General features: G+C 48.5%; 11 protein-coding genes across 11 annotated transcripts; 7 read left to right on the top strand and 4 right to left on the bottom strand.

Annotated features, from left to right (window-relative positions):
* Positions 1-1,794: 1,794 nt before the first annotated feature.
* On the bottom strand, positions 1,795-4,111 carry EDB82DRAFT_77756 (Met-10+ like-protein-domain-containing protein). The gene is made up of 6 exons (XM_065610051.1): positions 3,867-4,111; positions 3,495-3,768; positions 3,334-3,435; positions 3,206-3,283; positions 2,751-3,154; positions 1,795-2,689 (listed from the first exon to the last, which is right to left on the bottom strand). Exons 1-6 carry the CDS (start codon positions 3,870-3,872, stop codon positions 2,159-2,161), a joined length of 1,395 nt encoding a protein of 464 aa, XP_065465771.1. The 5' UTR covers positions 3,873-4,111; the 3' UTR covers positions 1,795-2,158.
* Positions 4,112-4,241: 130 nt separating this feature from the next.
* Positions 4,242-5,330, top strand: EDB82DRAFT_472006 (uncharacterized protein; the record flags this gene model as incomplete). The annotated part of the gene is made up of 3 exons (XM_025729535.1): positions 4,242-4,343; positions 4,395-4,657; positions 4,706-5,330. The coding sequence occupies 3 exons, from the start codon at positions 4,242-4,244 to the stop codon at positions 5,328-5,330; spliced, it is 990 nt and encodes a 329-aa protein (XP_025588750.1).
* Positions 5,161-6,709, bottom strand: EDB82DRAFT_77675 (Decaprenyl diphosphate synthase-like protein). Its single transcript, XM_025729536.2, has 3 exons — positions 6,376-6,709; positions 5,907-6,315; positions 5,161-5,857 (listed from the first exon to the last, which is right to left on the bottom strand). Exons 1-3 carry the CDS (start codon positions 6,472-6,474, stop codon positions 5,382-5,384), a joined length of 984 nt encoding a protein of 327 aa, XP_025588751.1. The 5' UTR covers positions 6,475-6,709; the 3' UTR covers positions 5,161-5,381.
* A 419-nt stretch (positions 6,710-7,128) lies between these two features.
* On the top strand, positions 7,129-9,733 carry EDB82DRAFT_551751 (exocyst complex component Sec10-like protein; the record flags this gene model as incomplete). Its single annotated transcript, XM_025729537.1, has 2 exons — positions 7,129-7,324; positions 7,386-9,733. 2 exons carry the CDS (start codon positions 7,129-7,131, stop codon positions 9,731-9,733), a joined length of 2,544 nt encoding a protein of 847 aa, XP_025588752.1.
* A 145-nt stretch (positions 9,734-9,878) lies between these two features.
* On the bottom strand, positions 9,879-11,246 carry EDB82DRAFT_521273 (uncharacterized protein; the record flags this gene model as incomplete). Its single annotated transcript, XM_025729538.1, has 5 exons — positions 9,879-10,506; positions 10,554-10,878; positions 10,929-11,031; positions 11,082-11,160; positions 11,215-11,246. The coding sequence occupies 5 exons, from the start codon at positions 11,244-11,246 to the stop codon at positions 9,879-9,881; spliced, it is 1,167 nt and encodes a 388-aa protein (XP_025588753.1).
* Positions 11,247-12,454: 1,208 nt separating this feature from the next.
* On the top strand, positions 12,455-14,622 carry EDB82DRAFT_521272 (uncharacterized protein; the record flags this gene model as incomplete). The annotated part of the gene is made up of 2 exons (XM_025729539.2): positions 12,455-13,101; positions 13,149-14,622. The coding sequence occupies 2 exons, from the start codon at positions 12,455-12,457 to the stop codon at positions 14,620-14,622; spliced, it is 2,121 nt and encodes a 706-aa protein (XP_025588754.2).
* A 271-nt stretch (positions 14,623-14,893) lies between these two features.
* On the top strand, positions 14,894-15,238 carry EDB82DRAFT_521271 (uncharacterized protein; the record flags this gene model as incomplete). The annotated part of the gene is made up of 3 exons (XM_065609077.1): positions 14,894-14,974; positions 15,037-15,068; positions 15,115-15,238. The coding sequence occupies 3 exons, from the start codon at positions 14,894-14,896 to the stop codon at positions 15,236-15,238; spliced, it is 237 nt and encodes a 78-aa protein (XP_065465770.1).
* A 279-nt stretch (positions 15,239-15,517) lies between these two features.
* Positions 15,518-16,729, top strand: EDB82DRAFT_521270 (uncharacterized protein; the record flags this gene model as incomplete). The annotated part of the gene is made up of 1 exon (XM_025729540.2): positions 15,518-16,729. The coding sequence occupies one exon, from the start codon at positions 15,518-15,520 to the stop codon at positions 16,727-16,729; it is 1,212 nt and encodes a 403-aa protein (XP_025588755.2).
* Positions 16,582-17,998, top strand: EDB82DRAFT_77483 (uncharacterized protein). The gene has a single exon (XM_065610049.1). It carries the CDS (start codon positions 16,829-16,831, stop codon positions 17,831-17,833), a length of 1,005 nt encoding a protein of 334 aa, XP_065465769.1. The 5' UTR covers positions 16,582-16,828; the 3' UTR covers positions 17,834-17,998.
* EDB82DRAFT_77484 (uncharacterized protein) lies at positions 17,999-18,775 on the top strand. Its single transcript, XM_065610050.1, has 2 exons — positions 17,999-18,321; positions 18,386-18,775. The coding sequence occupies exons 1-2, from the start codon at positions 18,163-18,165 to the stop codon at positions 18,731-18,733; spliced, it is 507 nt and encodes a 168-aa protein (XP_065465768.1). The 5' UTR covers positions 17,999-18,162; the 3' UTR covers positions 18,734-18,775.
* Positions 18,776-18,817: 42 nt separating this feature from the next.
* EDB82DRAFT_533515 (ribosomal protein S28e-domain-containing protein) lies at positions 18,818-20,459 on the bottom strand (the record flags this gene model as incomplete). The annotated part of the gene is made up of 5 exons (XM_065609263.1): positions 20,368-20,459; positions 20,241-20,310; positions 20,049-20,132; positions 19,907-19,945; positions 18,818-19,119 (listed from the first exon to the last, which is right to left on the bottom strand). Exons 2-5 carry the CDS (start codon positions 20,299-20,301, stop codon positions 18,818-18,820), a joined length of 486 nt encoding a protein of 161 aa, XP_065465767.1. The 5' UTR covers positions 20,302-20,310; positions 20,368-20,459.
* Between the last annotated feature and the right edge of the window lie 13 nt (positions 20,460-20,472).

The raw sequence follows: 20,472 nt of genomic DNA, 5'->3' as shown, positions 1-20,472 counted from the left end.
AACACCAATGAAAGCTCAATCGCGACCCTATCTTGACAAGGGCGCTTGTTATTAACTCACGTCCTCAGCCTCATACTAACTATCCACTTGTCTCCTCGTCTCGAAACTCCACACCCCATCGTCTGAAGCGCTGCAGTCCCCTTGAGCAAGATGTGCGATATACGTTGCATCTAACCCCTAGGCGCCAGACGATCCCCTCTTTAGCCTCTCTGAGCTGCTATTCCTACGACCCGTTTCCTGGACTTGCAGCACAGCCCTGAAGCTATTGGAAGAAAATCAAAGATACCCAGCTGCTTCATCTTGCAGACTCGCTCAGGCGATAAAGAACCAACGAGGGACGGCCTCAAAATGATTAATAGTATCGCGTTTTATAACCAGATGGCTGTTCATGATTGATGGGCTGGTTGCCTTTCCAAATGGCTTCTCTTGTAGTTGATGAAGAAACCCCGCACCCGCACCGAGAGCCTAGAACGAACGACTAAGAAGTCACTTTGCAAGTGAACAACTTCTCGCCACTCTCATTTTCATGTTGCAGATGTTACGTTGGTTCGAATCTCTCCAAATATCTCTCATTAACACTCGTGTTGCCTTGCCCCTCGGTTTCTTTGTGGGTTCTCGAAACTTGTCGAGCATCCCTTGTAACGACAACCGACGTTCCTACAGCAATTGCTAAGGTTCAAGAATCCACTACATGTCACCATTAACTCCCCAAAATGATGCTGCGAAACTCATATGCCACTATTTTCGATGGTGTTGTGCCTCATCTCACTGATAATGCAGCGCAGACATGGCTTACAGGCCTTATTTCTGCTTGAGGTACACGGCGTAGATCGGTCAGGGGAATTTGCGTGGGATGGCAGCACCCTTGGCTGCGCGTAGGGTTACGGAATACCACACCGAGGTCACCTAGATTTCGAGGTAACCCTGGACTCGGCATGGCGGGTATGCCAAAGCCAGGGCCAGGGCCAGGGCCAGGGACTTGAAGAGGTCATGAAGCACGACACCAAAAGAGGAAGAACGAATATGGCTCCTTGAAAAAAGGACCTGAGGGAGGAGATACCCAGCAGGTTTGCGGATGTGATAATTGACGGAGAGAAACATTACGACATGATCGATTTTGGCATCATACAGCGCTGCCTCGAGGGTCAAATCGAATTTGTGTACATGTTAGTGATTTACAGACTCTCTATCTGCCTTGATGTCTCAGTCAATCGGTTCGTCCCTGCCATCTGTAGACTAACGAGCCAAGAGTTTTGTCTCGTCAAGTTTTGTCTTGTCTTGGCCTGGCTGCTTGGTTACACAACAGGGCGTGCGTCAGCTCGCTCCAACTCCAATGTATGCGCAACGCACTGCAAATGCGGTGCAGGGCATACAAAACGTCGACAGTGCAACGGTGCTGCCGTGAAACCATGCAAATGTGCACTAGAGTGATCTGAAAGGGATGCGTCTGCATTGTTCAAGGAGGAGTCAGGTGTTGCTCATAATAAGGGTGTCCTCAAAGATAAGGTGCAATCGATGACGGGTTACCCGTTCCCACGAGTGTGAGGATGAGAGTGAGCAAGGGTTCCATTGCATGGGTTCAAGCTCATGATGGGTGTGTCACGCCTTGGCCTGGTCAGCCTGTAGGCTTGTTTTTATTAAGTAAACAAGACCACAACAAAGGAGAGCAACTTATGTATCGTCGATCTCTCAGGGTATCCCGAAGCTTACGCTGACCGGTTGCAGTCAAACCAAATAAACCCCGCGACCCGTTATCGCGGCTAACTATACTCAGTTTGAGTTATCATGAAAGCGTCATCGTGCCTGGACGGGCCGCGGGATAAATCATCCGGGCGAGATACAGTGTTGGGTGATAAGTAAGCGCTTCACTATCAACGGCCATGTCCAGACAGGAAATCCAATACGACGCTGTCCTTGATTGCAGAGAAAATTGCATTCTTCGCGAGCTTAAGCGTCTTGCTGTGTGCCTTTTTTGAGTTTCCGAGCTCGCACTGCACCAGGTTGGTCAATTAATATCATACTGCAGTACGGATACGTTACAGCACAGCATAGTAGTGCACCCAAGGGAATAGGCTATAGCCCTCCGGCCGTCCGTCCGGTTGTCCGTTCCATCCTGGGGTTTGACATATGCCGAAGACATCGGCATCGTCAGACTCGCCTAAGCCCTACTGGCAAAGGCAACTTCGCGCGGTAGGCGGAACGAAGCGCAGAACATTCTCTTTGCTGGCGCAACGTCTCGCACGTCGTATATGAGGACTTCGCCTTCATTCTCGGGATCTCCCGGTTTGAGTAAAATACCAATCTCCTTGCGGATGCGCTCGCAAATATCGTTCAGCGGTGTCTCGTCATCAGCCTTGAACGAGAAACAGTGGACATGGATCATTGGTAGTTTGGCATCGGTGTGAGGCTCAAAGAGCTCCTCATGCCCGTGGTATAAGCCACGGTAATTATGAGTAAACTCGATTGCGGATGCCGGAAGGTTCATAACAAAGTGTGAGATGGTTGGTGGCACAGGCACCCGGACGGGCTCCGGAGGCGGCGCTGTGGACTTTCTTGATGGTCTGGGAGGTTTAATAACTGCACAGTCACCGCGCTTAGATGCTTCGAGAACGAGGTCTGCAGATGTTCGGATAAAGTCGTGGCCATCGTGATTGAAAGGCTTGACAAACTCCGAGACCTGCGATGAAAAGTTAGTATCGGATCATGATGAAACGAGAAAAGATGGCTTGGCTCACCTTATTCCTACGGACCGCGTCTTCAAGGTAGCGATAACTCTCTGGGTTCTTGTCATTGGCCCAGACAAAGACGCCCTTCTTACCAGCTGGGACAGCGAAAGGCCCAATGCCAGCCATGACATCTGCTACAACCTCTCCTGGCTTGAACAAGCCTGTGATTCTCTTGTGCTCAGTGTCGAGCTTGCTGTTCCAGTATACCTTGGAGTAATCAAACTTGAAAACGCAGCCAGCCTCGCTGACTTCAACATTCAGGTCATCAGGACCTCCGAGAACTTCGTAGGCAAAGGTCCTGAACTCGTTCTCTGAACCGACATTATCGATCTTGTTGATAACGGTCTTGATGTGGGGGTTCTTGTCTAAAAGGACTTGGGCAATAATGTTCTTGTAAGGCAGGTACTGGTCACGAATGTTGAGATGTGCTGCCTTGTTAGCATGGGCACTGTCAGTTTAACAAGAGCTCAAAAACATACCGACGTGTCCTACTGTGTTGAAGCCACTTGGGATCTCCTCATGGAGTTCCTCTGGGAGAATCGACTTCATAACATCAACTTGGTCTTGTTAGTCACTCGTACGTTATATTACAGATTTTCTGACTTACAGTATGACCAGAACTCATAACCAATCTCAACATCATAAGGAACCACCGTGATATCGCCAACTTGGGCTGCTTCTCGCAGGATGGGACTCCATGTCTCCGGAGCTATTGTCTCTTTTATTAGTTTCTCTCACTTTTCTTCCTACAAACCAGACGTTACTCACATGTAGACTTGATCTGAGGAGCCAAGACTATACACTTCTTGCCCTCTGAAGCAAGTGACGGGTCAGGGTCGGGCAGGATTGGGTTGAACCTCTCCATGAAGAGAACCTCATTTGTCTTTTCAAGCTCTTTGCGATACTTGGAAAGAAGCTTGTTCTCTTTGATAGATGCCGCTGCAGAGTTGAGTGTCTTTGCGAATAGTGACCTATCGAGAGTCTTTGCCGCACGAGCGGCTGGTGCTCGGAATAGGTTCATTTCTCGAAGTTGAGAGTTTTTCTGAATATTTTCAAAGACTCATTAGTTTGTTATTATTTCCTTGATGTTTCTTGATCATATTTCTATAGATTTATAGTGGCAGGGATTGGGGGACTAACATCCATCGTGAAGCCTTGCTTCTCTCAGATATCGTTAAGATTTTGGCAAAAATGTATCTGTACGGACTTGACTGACATGAGTCAAACAAGGGTCCCTAAAGTGAGGCTGATTTGAGCTTGTTTGGTTAAGTTAGGGCTTTCCACTTTGCAGAATTTGGAAAGCTTCTTGAGCACAGCCACATATGAGCGCCACAGTTTTTACCTAGACGCAAGGCTGGGGTTTTCAAGGTGATGTCACGACTCTCGAGATACATATTCACGGTAGATAATTGATGTTTTGTACATAGCAGCTCAAAAAAATATTGCTCAGTTTCTTCCTTGATAGTCTTTTGGCTCAAAACTATCCCAAAATCCTGATCTACACACGCTACCGCCATGTCCAAGAAACGCACCCTTGATGCCTTCTTCAGCCCTACAGTGAAGAAACCCAAAACAGAATCCGGTGCATTAACTCCCAGTGACCTGATTGCAGAGGAAGTAAGAAATTTGATACCAATTACAAATTCACTATATTAACAATGATTCCAGTCTACGTATTCAAAGCATCAGTTCTATCCTCATCCTATCAAGGACTTGCCAGCATCTTTTAGCAAGGAGTTGACCATTTTACCAGATCAGCCTGGTAGGGAAATCAATGACCAGCCTGATCTAGATCTTTTATATTTCGAACCCTTCATACCAACCTCTGTATCCCGAAGGCTCTTTGAGTTTCTCCGTGCAGAACTCCCCTTCTACAGAGTCGAGTACAAGATCAAACGTGGCGGAATAGAGACTCAAATACGAACCCCAAGGTAACAACAATACGACTTTTGGAACTTTACAGCTTACACATACAACAGATGGACGACTGTGTTCGGTCTCGATGAGACGTCCAAGTTCGACGACAAAGGCCTCCCAGTAGACACGAACACTGGATCCAGAGCTTTGGACAAGAGATACGTCAAGTACCCTCCTAGACCTATTCCTAAATGCCTTGAAGAGCTTCGTCGTCGGACAGAATTGGCCACAGGATGCGAGTACAACTTCTGTCTCGTAAATTACTACGCCTCTGGGTCCGACAGCATTAGCTTTCATAGCGACGATGAGCAGTTCCTGGGTCGAGATCCGGCTATTGCTTCCTTCTCACTCGGGGCACGACGCGACTTTCTCATGAAGCACAAGCCGTCCCCTCCAGATGCTGCAGACTCCCCTGTTGTGAACGCGAAGCCGCTGAAATTGCCACTGGGAAGTGGCGACATGGTTCTGATGAGAGGCAGAACGCAGTCGAATTGGCTACACTCTATACCGAAACGAACAGGAAAGAACCAAGAAGACGGTGGAAGGATCAACATAACGTTTCGAAGAGCAATGGTTAAAGGGGGAACAGAAAATTACTACAACTACAATGTTGGGGCAGGACCGGTGTATAGATGGAATAGGGAAGCCAGAGAGATGTTGGTCTGGAAATCGTGTGATGGGATATAATTATTCTAGATACAAAAAGAAATTGGCCACAAAAAAATGGAGACGAAGCAGTTATTTACCGTGACGCATCTGAGCCCTGCCATAGTGTTGTAGGGCCTTGAGGAAGACCTCGTATCCGACCCTCTCGTTGTCCTGCAGGCAGAAGATCTCGGTCAACCTAATCTGCCAAGGAGGATATCCTGAAAGCTCGAGATAAGGACCAAAAGTGAGCAACAGATCAGGCTCAGCCATGATACCTTCTGAAAGCTCAGCATCAATCAGCTCCGTGGAGATGTCACGAGGAGAAAGCTTGCCCCTCTGAGACATCTCGGCCAGGGTACGGGTGAGATCAACCATAGAGTCACGGCCATCTTGCTCGGAAATAAGGTGTAGGCGCAGATGCTCCTTGGTATTCTCGCCAAAGGGTGACGAGAAGTCATCCTTGTGGGGTGATGTGACAGTAAGACCAGGATGCTCAGAGCCAAAGTAGAAAGCGAATTTTTGGTTAACAGTATCACAGACTCGAGGCATATGCTTCTTGAGGATCCCTGTCGCATGTTAGTATAAATAGAAGGAAATCACATGCCAAAGACGTACCTGTCTTTTCGTAAACAGAGAGCATTGGAATTTCGGCACAGGCGCACCATGTCGCAATCTCGGCTACTTCATCAAGGAGTCGTTCAACGTCGGCTTTTGTGCGATGGTTTTCCTCGAGCTTGAGGATGACGCTCAGATGCTTGGGCTTTTTTGACAGACCCAGCAAATCCTTCTTGATGTATTGCGGCGTGCCATGGTGGTATTTGACGACAGACGAGACCTGATAGCCCACGACGTTCCACGTTTGGCGCAGCTTGATGTATAGAGAGAAGATTCCGTGCATAACGGCAAAGATGAAGATATGAACCTGGTTGAGGAGGAAGCGACGGAGTCCCAAGCGCGATCTTCGCTGAGGTCGAGAGCTCGAGTTGATAGTCGATGGAGGATCGTTGGGCTTGGGAAGATAGGACTACGAATTGTCAGAGTTCACTGATTGTATGGTACAGTCGTGCGCGCATTGTTATCATACTTCAAGCATCCTTTCCCTCTCTTTCTCGGGCAAGAGTTTGTGGTCCCCAGATTCGTCGGCCCTGTAGGCCTGACGATCACGAGTTGTCATGACGGGCATGGTAGTAAATGTGCAGCCTCGAGGCTGTCTAACAAGCTTTCTGAAGTTGCAAATGGATATTCGGCTTGTCTAGGTGTATGCGACGAAGTTTCAACTTGAACAAACACTCGGAATCAGGAGTTGGGGTCGCGCAATAATCGGGGATGGGCAGTCTTATAAGTTGATGGAACATGAACAGGGAACGTGGGCAGACGTGTCTACCTTATCTCCAGTAAAAAGTTGTGGCGGTGCGATTCGAGTTACGTCGCTTCTCCACCAAAGCTCTTGGCTTTTGAATTAGTTGGGTGACCTCACGTACGTGCTTGTGGCTCAGCTCTTCCACTGAAACTCAGCAGCTGATAGCGGGGCTGGGCGCTGTAGGTGAGCCTCTGAAGCTGCAATAACAGTGGGTGGGCAGCCAATACATATCCACGGTTAAGGTAAGGTATCCCAACCTAACTTTAACCAACCTACCTACCCGTCGTTACAATATCATGGTTTCTCCATGAGCGACACCCAGACTAGATCGACGTGACTTGGCAAATAGTCTACGTTGCAGCTTCGCCTCGCCTCGCCTCGAATCTGAACTACGTATCTCCTCCCTCCTCCATTCGTACCAACTGTCGATGATCTCTCTTCACATGTAGCGCCTCTACCCTCATCAGCATCAACAACATGGAGCGCGCTGCTTCTGGCCAGACGAGTCTCTTCCCAAGAGGACCGAACTTTACTCTCGACGACTTCTCAAACAAGGACTTTATAGTGCGTGACTTCGTCGACAGTCTCGCCGAGAGCGCCGTACCCTCGAACCGCCGATCTGGCAATGCGCAAGCGCCCTTCGATCCCAAACCCCTGATTCGAACATTTGAGAGTACGGCGGACACTCTTTGGGAAGTTGATATAGAGCCAATCATGCTGACTCAAAGTCTTAGATGCCCTCGATCAGCTCAGTTCCCTGGGAGCAGAGCTCCAGGAGAAGGAATCGGAGCTCATGTCGCATGTGCGCCGCGCAGAGGTAGCTCACGATTCGACTCTCGAAACACTAGGGGAAAAGCTCGACGAGTCTATGCGGGCGTTCGAACAGCTAGACCTCTCTCTCAACCAAGAACATTCATACAAGAATGGAATCGGCATCAAGTCCCACGCACACGGCAACGTGGCACTGCAGATCGGAGAGAAGCTCGAGGATTTGGACAAGAAGCGAAGGCGAGCTAACGACGCCATATTCCTAATCCAGTGTTGGACAGAGGTCAGCGAAACGGGTAAGCTGTCAATGTTACAAGACGTCCAGCGCCAGGCCGGTTCTGAACACAAGGTGCGATGCGCCATGATTGTTCGTCAACTCATGCGCATAAGTCAACGACTGGACCCGACATCATGGGGGCAGACAAACGGCCAGAGAAACGGCGGGATCACAAATGGCATTGTGGGCAACGTGAGACTACATAACACCAGAGAGGTATTGGAAAAGTTCTGCGAAACACTCGAACAGGATCTTCTACAGCAATTTGAAAACAGCAACAAGAAGGGCAACTACGGCGACATGATGGAATGTGCAAAGGTTCTCTACGACTTCAATGGGGGTGCCAGTGTGATTGCGACCTTTGTCAACCAGCATGCATTCTTCTTGGACCGCGACCAACTCCTCGCTGATGAGGTTCAAGTGGATAGCGACACTTGGGAACAGTTGGCGGATCCCGACTCAGAGCCACCGACGGTAGAGCCAAGCTTGCAAAACCTGCTCGACGAGATCAAGATTGTGATGCAGGATGAGTCCAACCAGATCAAGCTCATATTCCCATACTACGAAACAGTGCTCATCAAGTTCATTCAACGAATATTTCAGCAGTCAATCCAACAGAGGCTCGAAATGGTATTGGACGAAACTCTCAAAATCTCATCACTGGCTTTCCTCAGAGCTCTGCACTCGTCAAGAACATATCTCGGAACACTAGTCGAAGACTTGAAATCCCATGGGTTGACGGAAAACCCAGAGCCTTGCTCAGCTTCAATAGCCCACACCCTCGACCAGCAAATGGAAGAGCTTTTTGTACCATACATGATCGGCAACTCGTACATTGACCGAGAAAGAAAGAGTTTGGAAGAAATGTACAGCTCTCTGCTGTTCAAGTACAGCATATACCATTCGAGGAAGAAGAAGGCGCCTACTGGATTTATGGCATCGCTAGCCCAGCAGGGTACGCAGCTAATCGCGTCAGCAAAGGACGCCTACATCGAGCGTCTTGACTCTTCAGAACTCACACCTACACAAAAGCGCATGATGTTGCGCGTTGCCGGCGTCCAAGATAAGGACAAGGACAACAAGAACGAAATCGAGGTTTCAGAAGAAGACGGTGCTTTGAGCGTAGCAAATGCCAAGCGCATGCTCAAGTGGTTGGCTGAGAGCGTTCAGCGTACACTTGAGCTCGGCTCCCAGACTGATACTCCCAAGGATGTGAACACCCTCCTCAACCTACTCCTGACAAGTCTGGGTCAGGTTTATATCGAGACAACCCTTGACGCTGCCATTGATCAGATTTCTGTGCAAGAAAACACAAAAACCGAACCTGACCTATCGTACTTGCCAACGATTCATCCAGCCATCACAATTACAAGTCTCATGGATCGATTCATCACAGTCGTCCTCATACGTCTTGCGGAATCAAACACAACAGTTAGGCGGAGTATGGAGGCGCAGAAAAGGGTAGCCATTAGTAACATTGAAAAGAAGACAAACAACGTCATGAAGGGCACCATTGACGTTGTGTCCAATTGGGTGACCAAGTCGCTTGCTGGCCAAAAGAAGCAGGATTTCAGGCCGAAAGAGGTCGATCTTGACTCACTTCAGACACAGACGTGTTTGAGTATCTGCACATTCCTGGCCCGCGTCCACCGTCTCGCTCGGGAAGCCATTGACGGACAAAACTCTGAGAAGTTCTTCACCGAGCTAGCACTGGTGCTTCTCAAGCTCCTCTTTGAGCACTTCAAGAAGTTCCAGGTCAATGCAACCGGCGGTCTTATGGTGACGCAGGATATCGCAAAGTATGTATCCACCATGCGGGAGTGGCCTATGACCAAAGAGGTTGGCTCTGCCGTCGAAATGCTCACCGAGATTGGCTCACTATTTATTGTCGGACCCGAAGCGCTCCGAGAAAAGACACGAACACTGGCGGCCACAGGCGTAAGGGGCAAGTTGTCCAGAGCGGATTTCAGAGCATTTGTACAGAGGCGTGATGACTCGGGAACGACAGGGATTCAGAGCGTGCTGAGTGGCCTTTGAGCGTTGGTGTAAGAGACGGATCGTAGGAAACTCTGTAGCAAGGATATCAGAGAATGGGTTTTATAGTTATGAATGCATTGAATGAGATACCATGTTCTTGTCGCTCCGTAGCCAGTGCTTGTTGTAAGACGTAACCGGGACACAATCACAGGTCCCGTCTCATGCCACCAACTCTCCCAGTCTTCTCTTCGATCTTTTCGTCGAGAAAGTCGACAATCTCGCATGTATTGGCCAACTTCATAATCTCGGCACGCTCCTTCTTTTCCAGAAGCGAGGTCTTGTCGGGCCCCATTCCAGGCGCTGTCATCTCCATGATGTGATGCTGGACCAGCTTGAAAGGCACAGGAGCCCGCGCCACTTTGCACATGAATGTCTCGACAGCTTCCCAGGGGCAAGCCGAGTAGCCGGCGCAGATGGCGGGATTAGCAAGAAGGCCACGAGCAGACATGAAGCCTGAAAGATGAGTGTTGCTGGGACGTGCCATGTTGACAGCAGAGTCTGTGTCATTGAGAACCAGTTTGTCGATAGATGGAAGGGGGGCATCATTGTTGGTGGTAATGGTGGGCTGGAAGGGGAGGGCCGACAGGTCGAAGACGTCTCCTGAGAGGAGAATAGGGAGCGTCTTTGAGTATTTCTCTGTTAAAATTTCGAGAGCCTCGGCCCTGATTGGGGTGGTTGATGGTGTCGATCTTGTTCGTGGGTGAATCGTGAGCCAGTCAATGTAGCGATTCTGGGGATGCCCTATGACAGTATCTATAAAATCCATAGTTTGTCTTGGGAAGTTAGTGACGAATTTGTTTCGAGTGGAGGGAAGTCATACCTGAGGTCGTTGTGAATCCTGATTTTCACGCTTACACTTCGACCTTTGGGGTTGTCGATATCCTTCTCAAGGCCGACACCCCATCCGTCACTTGCCAGGCGTTGTCTGGTCTCGACAACCATATCCCGAACCAGCTCACGGTGATTCATCAAAGCAGCGCCCAGCGTCTCAGCACAGGCCCAAGATTGGGGACATCCACAGTTGAGATCAACACCCTGGCTAGAAGGAGCAACGAGTGCTGATGCACGAGCGAGTTCCAGGGGTACATTTGCACCGAACTGCACAATAGTGGGCGGTTGGTTGGGTTGAGTAGAGAAGGTCCAGTCTATGTGTATACGTTAGATTCTACTTGAACTTGTTTACGGATTCACTCACCACTGTCTCTAGCAAAACTGCTACGGTTGAACTCCTTTGCGAGAATCATGGGGGACCAGCAAAGATCAACTCCATATTTGTGAACCGTTTGTCGAAAGGCAAGCTGTCATAAATCAGAAATTTGTGCTTTGGGTATGACAAGCCTTGACAAACCTTTCCATACCGGACCATGGGCGCGAGAACATATAAGAAACGATCTTGCTTCCTAGTGACATCAAAGATCTTGAGTGGACTAATTCGTTATGTTAGAAAAGGGCATACCCTGGACTCTGCAAGATGAACTTACTGGGCCGACTCACCCTTTTCGCCGATGGACATATTGCAAGACAAGTTTCAATAAATCAGTTTTATGGCTTTATGAACTGCAAACAACTTTTGGGTCCAACAATCAATCGAATAGCTTGGTTAGGTAGATTTGCCTAGGAAAGAGGTTTTTTGTGCAAGTCGCGAGCACGTGATCAGATTGTCTCTTAGAACAAGACGAAAGTGAATACATGTTTTCCATGTCTTGATCTATCAAGTTAGTATCTACTAACCTACCTAGAAAAACATAGAGCCTATACAGTTTTCCCATAATACAAAGTGTTTAACTCATCAGCGAAGGATGTACGGCTATTTCTATATTACCAAGTTAAATTGTTAGGTTATTTGGGCTTACAATCCATTTCTTCATTGGATGTACTGGTGAGTGGATTGGTTCAACGCCCAGCTACTTAGATAGTATCGATATTTATAGTCTTGGTAGGTCGTATACCTAATGCAATATGATTATTCCCCTTGTTACTCTATTCATGTTGCTTCATCCTTCTTAGGCTACAATGATCCCTTTTGGACCACGCGCACTCCCGAGGACACGCTAGAAGCTTCAGCTGAACCTCGGTCCTGTTCCTAATGGTCACTTTACTAGCAATCTGTACCGGTGCCACTTCGCCCACCTTTGCAGCAACACTCTATAAGTGACAAGGGATATGTGTGCGTGCTACAGCATAGGACGTTTTATTGGTGGGCCACAGGTATTCAACAAGACCATGCACTATCCCAAGGCATTCCAGGGCGCGATAGCTTCGCTTCAGCATCGCCTCAGGGCTGACTTAGCTTTTGGAGAATGCCTAGTTGAGCTAGTAAAGGCGGCAGCTTGGTCATATCATTTCCCAGAGTCAGCAGGCTTGCACTCAAATCTGGGGATACTACACCCATGTTGGCTCCCATATGCCTCTTACATAGGTAGTCCGTCTCAACCAGTCAAAGGAGGATTGGCCTGTCGACTCATTGCACCTTCAGGCTTTAACCAACGAGCTGCCATACCTGGCGGGGCTGAGACACTCTTCCGTCCGTCTTGTTTGTTATGTACCAGAGCGCTTTATCGTATATATAACCGAGTCGTTCAAATCTTTAACCATATCTTTATTTTGTTTCCTTGTTGGCGATAAACTGCCCGCTACACTCATTGATCACTCAAGAGAGGAATCGCCGTCTCGGAACATATAGCGAGAGGCATGACTGGCTTGAGCCGAGATCAGCCCCTCATGCCTGGCGCTTTCGGACCTGAGGATTACATTGACTTTTATGAGAACCCTCTCGAAGTTCTTGACAACCCAGAGTCTACTTGGAATAATAGGGAACCGCGAACTACCTGGTCCACTAACAACTTGCCAACCTTTGACGATGTTGACTTTGACTGGCGCACATACGATCCGCCTGGTGCATTGCGAAAGACACCCAACATAACGTCCCAGGTTCTCCTTGATATACTGCAGTCATCAGTTGAGAACGTCAAAGCAAGGAATATCGAAGAGGATCGTCAGAGAAAAGAAGCCGAGGCTCAACGACACCTTCAAGAGATCGAAAAAGGCAAGAACAAAGAACCGTATCTGCCCATCATCATTCCTGTTGAGAAACCTGCCCAAGATGACACAGGAAGAGATGTCCCCAAGATTAAACCTGTTATACTCATGACAACCTTTGGCCCCAGCGTCGCTGCTACAAAGACCGAGGCCAAGGCAAACAAGAAGCGTCTTGTTGCGCTTCGGCGGTTTTTCCAGCGCAGTAACGAAAAGGACGAAAGTAGTGCGACAGGCGCGGTCTTAAGGGCTCTACAAAAAGAAGATGGAGAGGCCGAAACTGGCAAGGAGAGCCTCAGTTGTTTGACCAAGGCCGATACCGCCGAGGAAGTGTAGGTCTTGCCTTTTACCATTGCTTTCCCTTACTAATGAGCGGCAGTGAATGTGTGTCGTGTCTTGACGACTTTCACCCCAAGGATGTCATAAAGGTGCCTTGCCATAGTTACTGCCGCGATTGCTTTGTCCGTCTAGTTTCCGCTGCATGCCAGAATGAGCAGCAGTGGCCACCTAGATGTTGTTTGAATGAGATCCCCGTCAAAACTGTCCTTCGATTCATTCCGTCTAACTTGAAGAAGACGTTTGAGGACCGGTCCAAGGAGTGGGAACTCCCAGTCAGCGAACGAGTCTATTGCAGTGAACCTAACTGCAGTCTCTGGATAAAGCCCAAACGAATCAACCAAAGCAGGCGTAGAGGTATTTGCGATCGATCTCACCTAACGTGTACATTGTGCCGAGGGCCAGCTCATGGGGAAGAAGAGTGCCCTCAAGATGTTGATATGAACCTTACGAACCAGCTAGCCGAAGACGAAGGGTGGAAAAGGTGTTCAAAATGCCATGCTTTGGTCGAACATCGAGAGGCCTGTCAGCACATAACTTGTCGATGCGGGAACCAATTCTGTTACGTCTGTGAGAGGCGCTGGCGCACTTGCGAATGCACAATGGAGCACCTTCAAGCAGTCAAAGACGGAGCTGCCGCCCGACGAGAAGAAAGACGAGCCAACGAACTAGTGGAAGCTGAGGAGATACGACAGGCTCTCCTGCAGATAGAAGAGTTTGAGCGCGAAGAAGCTCTCAAGGCTGAACTGCTACGACAGGAACAGGAACGGTTAGAAGAAGAACGCCGACAGCGCGAGCTCGAGGAGAGAGTTCGACAGGAAAGCATTCGTCGCAGGGATATTGAAACCAAGTATCAAGAGTTACGGATTCTACTCGACCAATTACATGAGTTGCAGCAAGTATTGCTCGAAGTCGACCAGGAAAAGGAGGGTAGGAATATGGTCATCAGCATTGAATCCGCGAAAGAATCTTTGGAAAAGAAGCACGAATCAGAACGGTCAGAGTTAAATACCATCATCTTGGAGAAGATGGCCGAGAAGGAAGACGCTTTGAACAAAGATTTCCAAATTCGGGCAGCTCAAGAGAATGATCTCGAACAAGCCTACCATGAGCGACTCAAAGCGTATTGGAGGAATAGAAAAGACGGGGATCAAGAGATAGAAAATGCGATGCTCGATTTGAGAAAGCGCATGGATCAGAAACAGTATGGCTGGCAGAAGTGGAAGGCTGAGCAGCTCAAGGACTTTGAGCTCAAACTTCAAGATAACAGTTGCTACAGAGAAGAGCTCATGTACAGCGCCAAGCACAGACTGGACGATTCTTGCAAGGAGAAGGAGAGAGAGATGGTGAGGCGTATGGCAGCCGAGAACAAATGGCTCGAAGCTGTTGTATTGGAGAGGGAGAAGCTCCTCAGTGAGTGGGAGTATGAGGAGATTGAAGGCGATGCTGACAGTATATTCGCGCCAGAGTCGGATGGTTCTGGAGATGGGCACTATATTGTTGGAACCACGTTGTAAAGATGATAGACTAAGAAACAAATACTATAGTAAGTTATCTACAATGTAACGCTCCCTACATTTCCGCGGTTTTGGATGGGAGAGCTAGAGAGTCAGCCCAGGTGTTGTTGAATGCTCTCGAGGTGACTTGTCCCCACAACATGAATAGAGGCTCCCGGGGCTCCATATTTTTCTATTCTACTGAACTTGATCAATTACATCAACACTCACTTCAATTCTTCAACCTTCAATTACTCACTCACTTTTACTACCTTGATCCCGTCAAGTCATAATGGCTCGCCTATCGGGACTTCAAAAAGAGGTTCTTGCCCTCTACCGCAATTGTCTCAGAGAGACGCGAAAGAAGCCACAGGTATGAATGAATGCCGAGGTTGTTCACTTTTATTGTTGGTGACTGACACTGAAACTGTCAAGGCTACTCGACCACACTTTGAGAGCTTTGCGAGGTTCGTTGCTCTAAACGTATATTAGTCCTTTCTAATGTTGGTATAGAAATGAGTTTGCTCGAAACTTGAGCATAGACAAAAGAGATTTTGCTGCCATCGAGTTCCTCTTGCGGAAGGGACGACGCCAACTGGAAGTCTATGGATCACCCGGTATCAAGGACATTAAATAAACGACATCATCCCTTTCCTTCTACAGTTCTTCCAACTCGACAAGAATTATGTCTGCAACATCTCCCAAAGGAAGGGACCTTTCGCAAAGCAAGTTCTCGGAATATCACGGACTCAGCAAACTCTCTCATTTTCATCTTCATCATCACCATTCCATTCCATTGTATTATGACTCCATAATCAACTTTTCTTCTTCTTCTTCTTCTTCTTCTTCTTCTTCTTCTTCTTCTTCTTCATATCACTCAAGTTATTTGGGAACCGCACAACTTGTATATTGCAGAATGGCCACATCATCGTCTAATCTTGCTTCTTCTAATCCTCCCCCCTTTACCAACACACGTCCATCTCACCCTATCAGTGATAGCTCAGGAAGTCGCGGGCGAATCATCTTTCTACCACGACGGCATGTACGCGTACGCCATCGAACATCCACAAGTCAACGCCACGGCCGACAGCGATTTTCTTTCCCAGTTCATATCACATCGTATTCAAGCTCGTCTGATGGATCACCCGAGAACGCCATTGAGCCACCTGGAGCCACTGAGAGAAATTCAACAGGCGATCCAGTGACCGACAACCAAGTTCGGTTGGGTAAAGATACGCAGTCTAGACCTGGAATATTTTCCAGTCCTGGCCATACCTCGGAGGTTAGTCCGATGATCACGAAGAACAGACACAAGCCTGTTAGTTCGCTGCACATGTCTGAGACGGATGTTTTAACACCCCCAAGAAGAGTCTCGTCCTCATCCTTCAGAGGCCATCCTAAAACGACAGAGACGCATAGATATGTGACACCATCGCGAGTCCCTGACGCAGATGTCGTTGCGGGTACTTCCACAACAAAAAACGACCCCAGCCTGGACAATGAACTTGTGGAAGCTATTTCGAGAAATATCGCACAACAACTACACTTGCTAACGATCAAGGATGAATCCTCACGGGCAAAGCACAACCAGAAGGAAGCGGCACCACCAATATCAGATAGCCTTGAAAATGAGTCAAGGACTACAAGTCAAAGAGAAGCACTCGATCATTTCACCCAAGAGCTTCAGCAGTACGCTGAGCAGTCAGGCGCCAAAGGAAAGCTGCCAGTCTTAACCCCAACACCGCCTAGGTCTGGTGCAAGTCTCCGGACGATAGCTGCACTTCTCCCCTTCCGTTCCGAATTCAAGGCTGCTGGGCTAGCTATTACTTCAAAAGATCAATCAAACCAGCAATTCTACCCTGGTTTTCTTAAGTATCGAACTACGACAACCCCGGACTTAAAATTACTCTCCAAGCAACCGCATCTTGGCCAAGTGGATAGTGCCATCCGATGTCCAAGCTCGAGTACAGAGATTCCTTTTCCCGCTGCTGAGGACATGGACGAATGGCGATATGCATTGGTCGATAATGACGAGCGCTCACGAAAGAGAACTACAGCTGCAGACCAAGCACCTAGGACTCACTGCAATTCATGCCAGTCTGGGAATTTGTGCCATTGTAGTGGCTAGAATTGCCTTCAACTTGCACAGAAACCAAGGCCACTGTACTCTAACACCCCCAAGAAGAAGTTGCTGACTGGGCCTACATCAAAAGTTCCCAGAACCCATATGCATTCTTTTCCCGAGTGGCCTAACACGGTATCCCCGGAGAAAGGAAAGTCGTGTCAGCGAGGGGATCACAAGAAACAGACAGAAAAATCTTATTCACAGTATCCTCAAAGCAGAAGGAAACAGACACAAACCACAGCAGCCTTCTTTTCAAGCCCAAAGACGCTTGCTGGTCGCTCAAGCATGTCGAAAAGATCAACTGCTCCGCATGGCGCTGGTCCATCCTTGAATAATCGTCGATCTCGTGTAGAAAGCGGCACTCGTACACACGTATCAGGTTTAACAAAAGTCAGCCAGGGCCAGAGCCCAGGCACCAGATCAGTCAGACCGTCAAAAAGCCTTAACCAGCCCGTTTTAGCACACAACATTCTGGGACGCTCCCATAGCCTGAGCGCCGACATAGTTGTCCCTCAACGTGTACAGTCGGCCAACCGATACGAAAAGCCTTTACCAGAGCCACCTCACCCTGGATCGACAACAAGCTCCATGGGAGAAGATTGCAGGCTGTCTACTGAGGCTGATACCTTGCCATTCACGCCAGAGAAGGCTTCCCGCGACAAAGGCAAGGGAAACACGCCACAAGATAAAGAGGACAATCATTACGGTTCTTCGATTTCACCTAATCACGTCACCGTTTGTTCAAGGGGGTTTTCCGGACACAAGATCGGCCGGCCGAACGTCCCAAAAAGAATGTCATCGATTCGAAGCCTTCAAACGAAAACTCGAGAATATGACCAAGGAGAAATCCTAGACCGAGATGTACTAAGAGGGTTACATATCGCAGCTTCAGCAGCTTGCAATGAGCAAATCGATGCCTTCATACGCGAGAAGACTGGTCTGCACATCCGGCGGTTCTTATCTGACCTCATGCCACTTGAGAATCTGGGCAATAATCCGGCTCGAGATGTAAAAGAGAGAAGAGCCAAAAGAAGGAAAGCAGAAATTAGAGAGGTGAAGCGGCGAGTAAGGAGGTCTCGACAGGCACGAGGACCAGCCATGCTCTGATGGATACAGCATACAATAAATACATGGTGATATATGATTAACTTGGCCACTATTTGTTTACTTGGATGCATCACATGCATTACTGAATTGTCGCTCGAATGATAGAATTCTGGGATTTGTATGAACAGGAGAGCTTCAAATGCCATAATAGCCAAAAACGAGTGTTGTATGAGGTATTGTTTCAAGGTGTGTGGCTGCAGGGGGTCGATGTATGATGGAATGGTATTCCCCGCTCAGCTTCATTCTGGTCTCCGATATGATGACGGCCAATCCGTCTGCCATTGTATTCATATTGAAATTTCCCATAATAATTCTCATTCTGATAAGCAATGATGGACTCTTCGTGGCTTTCTCACAGTGACATCCAGACATTCCGAGCCAACTTTACTTTGCACGGAAACTATGATCACCAACATTTCCAACGATGCTGGAAACATCAAACTTGCAAAGGTTGCCTGGCGACCTCGCAATGCAGCTGGTGTCCTTTTGTACGGCTCCCAATGCTTTATAAGAGAGTCTAAATGTAACATACTCAATCTAACCAAGTAACAGACATGGTCCTGTGTGCCCAATATGAGCAGGATTCCATTGCTCGCTCCAGCATATGATGAGCACGTCTGTCCGCACTGGGCCGAGCGATGGGAACTTCGGTCACGGCCTCTAGGGTGTCAAGTTTCATCAATAACGAGCCTCACAGCCATTATTACAATCGCATCAACTTTGACCTTCGTTCTGCTCATGGTCTTACTTGCGTTAGCCGCTCGTTGGTTCCGGCATTATCACGAAAAGAATCCTGGCTGGTGGAGGTTACAGAACCATCACCGGAACAGGGCATTGGCACAACATGGAGAGCGTGAACCGTTGCTACCAGAAGATCGACCAGACAACGGAGGTCCCTAGGAGAAGACCTTTACAATGCGGCTACGAGGTACAAAGGTCACAATTGGGACGCTGAGCGATTTTTCGACTAGCACTCGATATCCGTTAACCAGAGCTGACGGGAGGGATGATTGCCACTTCGTCTGCTTCGCGGATCATCGTGTCTTCTGCCCCCTCCTCATTGGGCAAGTCTACATAATCGAGGTTGACAGTAACAAGGCACGAATCAAGGATTTTTGCCTTGATGCCAGGATATCTGTTCTCGAGCTCGGCGAAGAGCTTGCTGAGCGTCATAGTGGCTGGCAGAGCTTCATGGTCTTTGCCAGTGAAGGAACTCGCACTGGCAAAGAAAAGGACGTTGAAATGTCCGGCCGGAGGCTTGGGTACTGACATTACGAGTGATAGACCTAAGAGATTCTTTTTTGTATGTTAGCCAGCCGGCCTGAAGAAAAGGTGCGACAACAAGTGTGAGTGGGTATTTTGGGTCAGAGATCTTGGTGATAAAAATGTACATCAATGTATGTTTCAGGTAATACATGCTAAAAAGCATCATTCCCAATGGGTGTGTGTAAAGCAAATAGTAGTATTGACTTACCAATAGAGGTGTTGAAGCTTTGAAGAATCTTGTGAGATGTTGGAAGGTTGAAGAAGTGAAGATTTCCTCTGGCCGCCCCGCCTAATTTGAGGTTCAAAAACTGCACGTGACCAGGAACTCACGATGCGAAGCGAGGTTAGTTATGGAGAACAATCTGTCATTAAAAGAGGCATGAATTCTCCTGTTGCTAGGTCAATGTCAAAACCGAGGTCATTGAATTATCGTAGCACGTGTTGACTGCATATCCTCCCCCCAATCCATTTCCTTGTCTGAGCTTCGAGAGGGCGCGAGGCGTGCGTTTGATGAGGAGAAAGAGGAAGCCGTGCGCGAGAGAAACAAGAATGAATTTCACTTTTCGTCGGATTCCAATGCTGCATGCAGAAGAAGAACTGTTCTGGAATTTTTCGTTATCCCAGACCCGTCCGTGTGACTCCTCTAACAAATGAAACTGGAGTGCCAAAAGGGTAATGTGCAGCTCCAGGTCAATGTCCCAATACAAGGCGCGCACGCCTCAGCATGCATAGACCATCCGTCGTTGACCGTCTTCCAAGAACCCCATGCTCCCCAGATGCACATTTATCGTAGTCGTCGGGCCTCACGCTCGGACTCGAGGAGGCAAAGGATGTCGTCCTCACGGACTGTATCGGTCACAAGTCAGCATTCGCAATTCTTGATTATTCCTACTTTTGTCCCCTCCTATGGGGCTCCATAACGAGGGGGTTTTTCGAGAATTAATCGTACCTGGGCCCTTGACGTTTCGGATGATGGATCGGGTCTGGTCGTCCATGAATTCAACGCGGACCTGGGTGACACCACCACGGGAACCTATCCAACTGAGTCAGAAATTTATTCAATTACTCCGTCGCTTGATGGCGATATTTTTGATATTTCGCTCCGTCCATATCAAAATTCGTGGGGAGTGTAAAAACGCACCGGTTCGGCCGAGGACTCGGGTGACCTTGACGAGCTTGACGGGCTGCTTGGAGGCGTCCATTGTTGCGACCTGAAGGATGGTAAGCTGGATGGGAAAATGCGCGTTGGATCGGGAGTATCGCCGTACTGTAGGGAAATTGGTGGATTGGGCGGTGGTCGCGGGCGTGAGCTGTAGATTGACGCTTGTTTGGGACAACTTTTTTGTGAGAACGTCAGGGTTTTCGTGCCAAAG

The sequence above is a fragment of the Fusarium venenatum genome (assembly GCF_020744135.1).
Source record: "Fusarium venenatum strain MPI-CAGE-CH-0201 chromosome Unknown EDB82scaffold_1, whole genome shotgun sequence".
Classification (NCBI taxonomy): domain Eukaryota; kingdom Fungi; phylum Ascomycota; class Sordariomycetes; order Hypocreales; family Nectriaceae; genus Fusarium; species Fusarium venenatum.
This window is presented reverse-complemented; position numbering and strand designations above follow the sequence as displayed.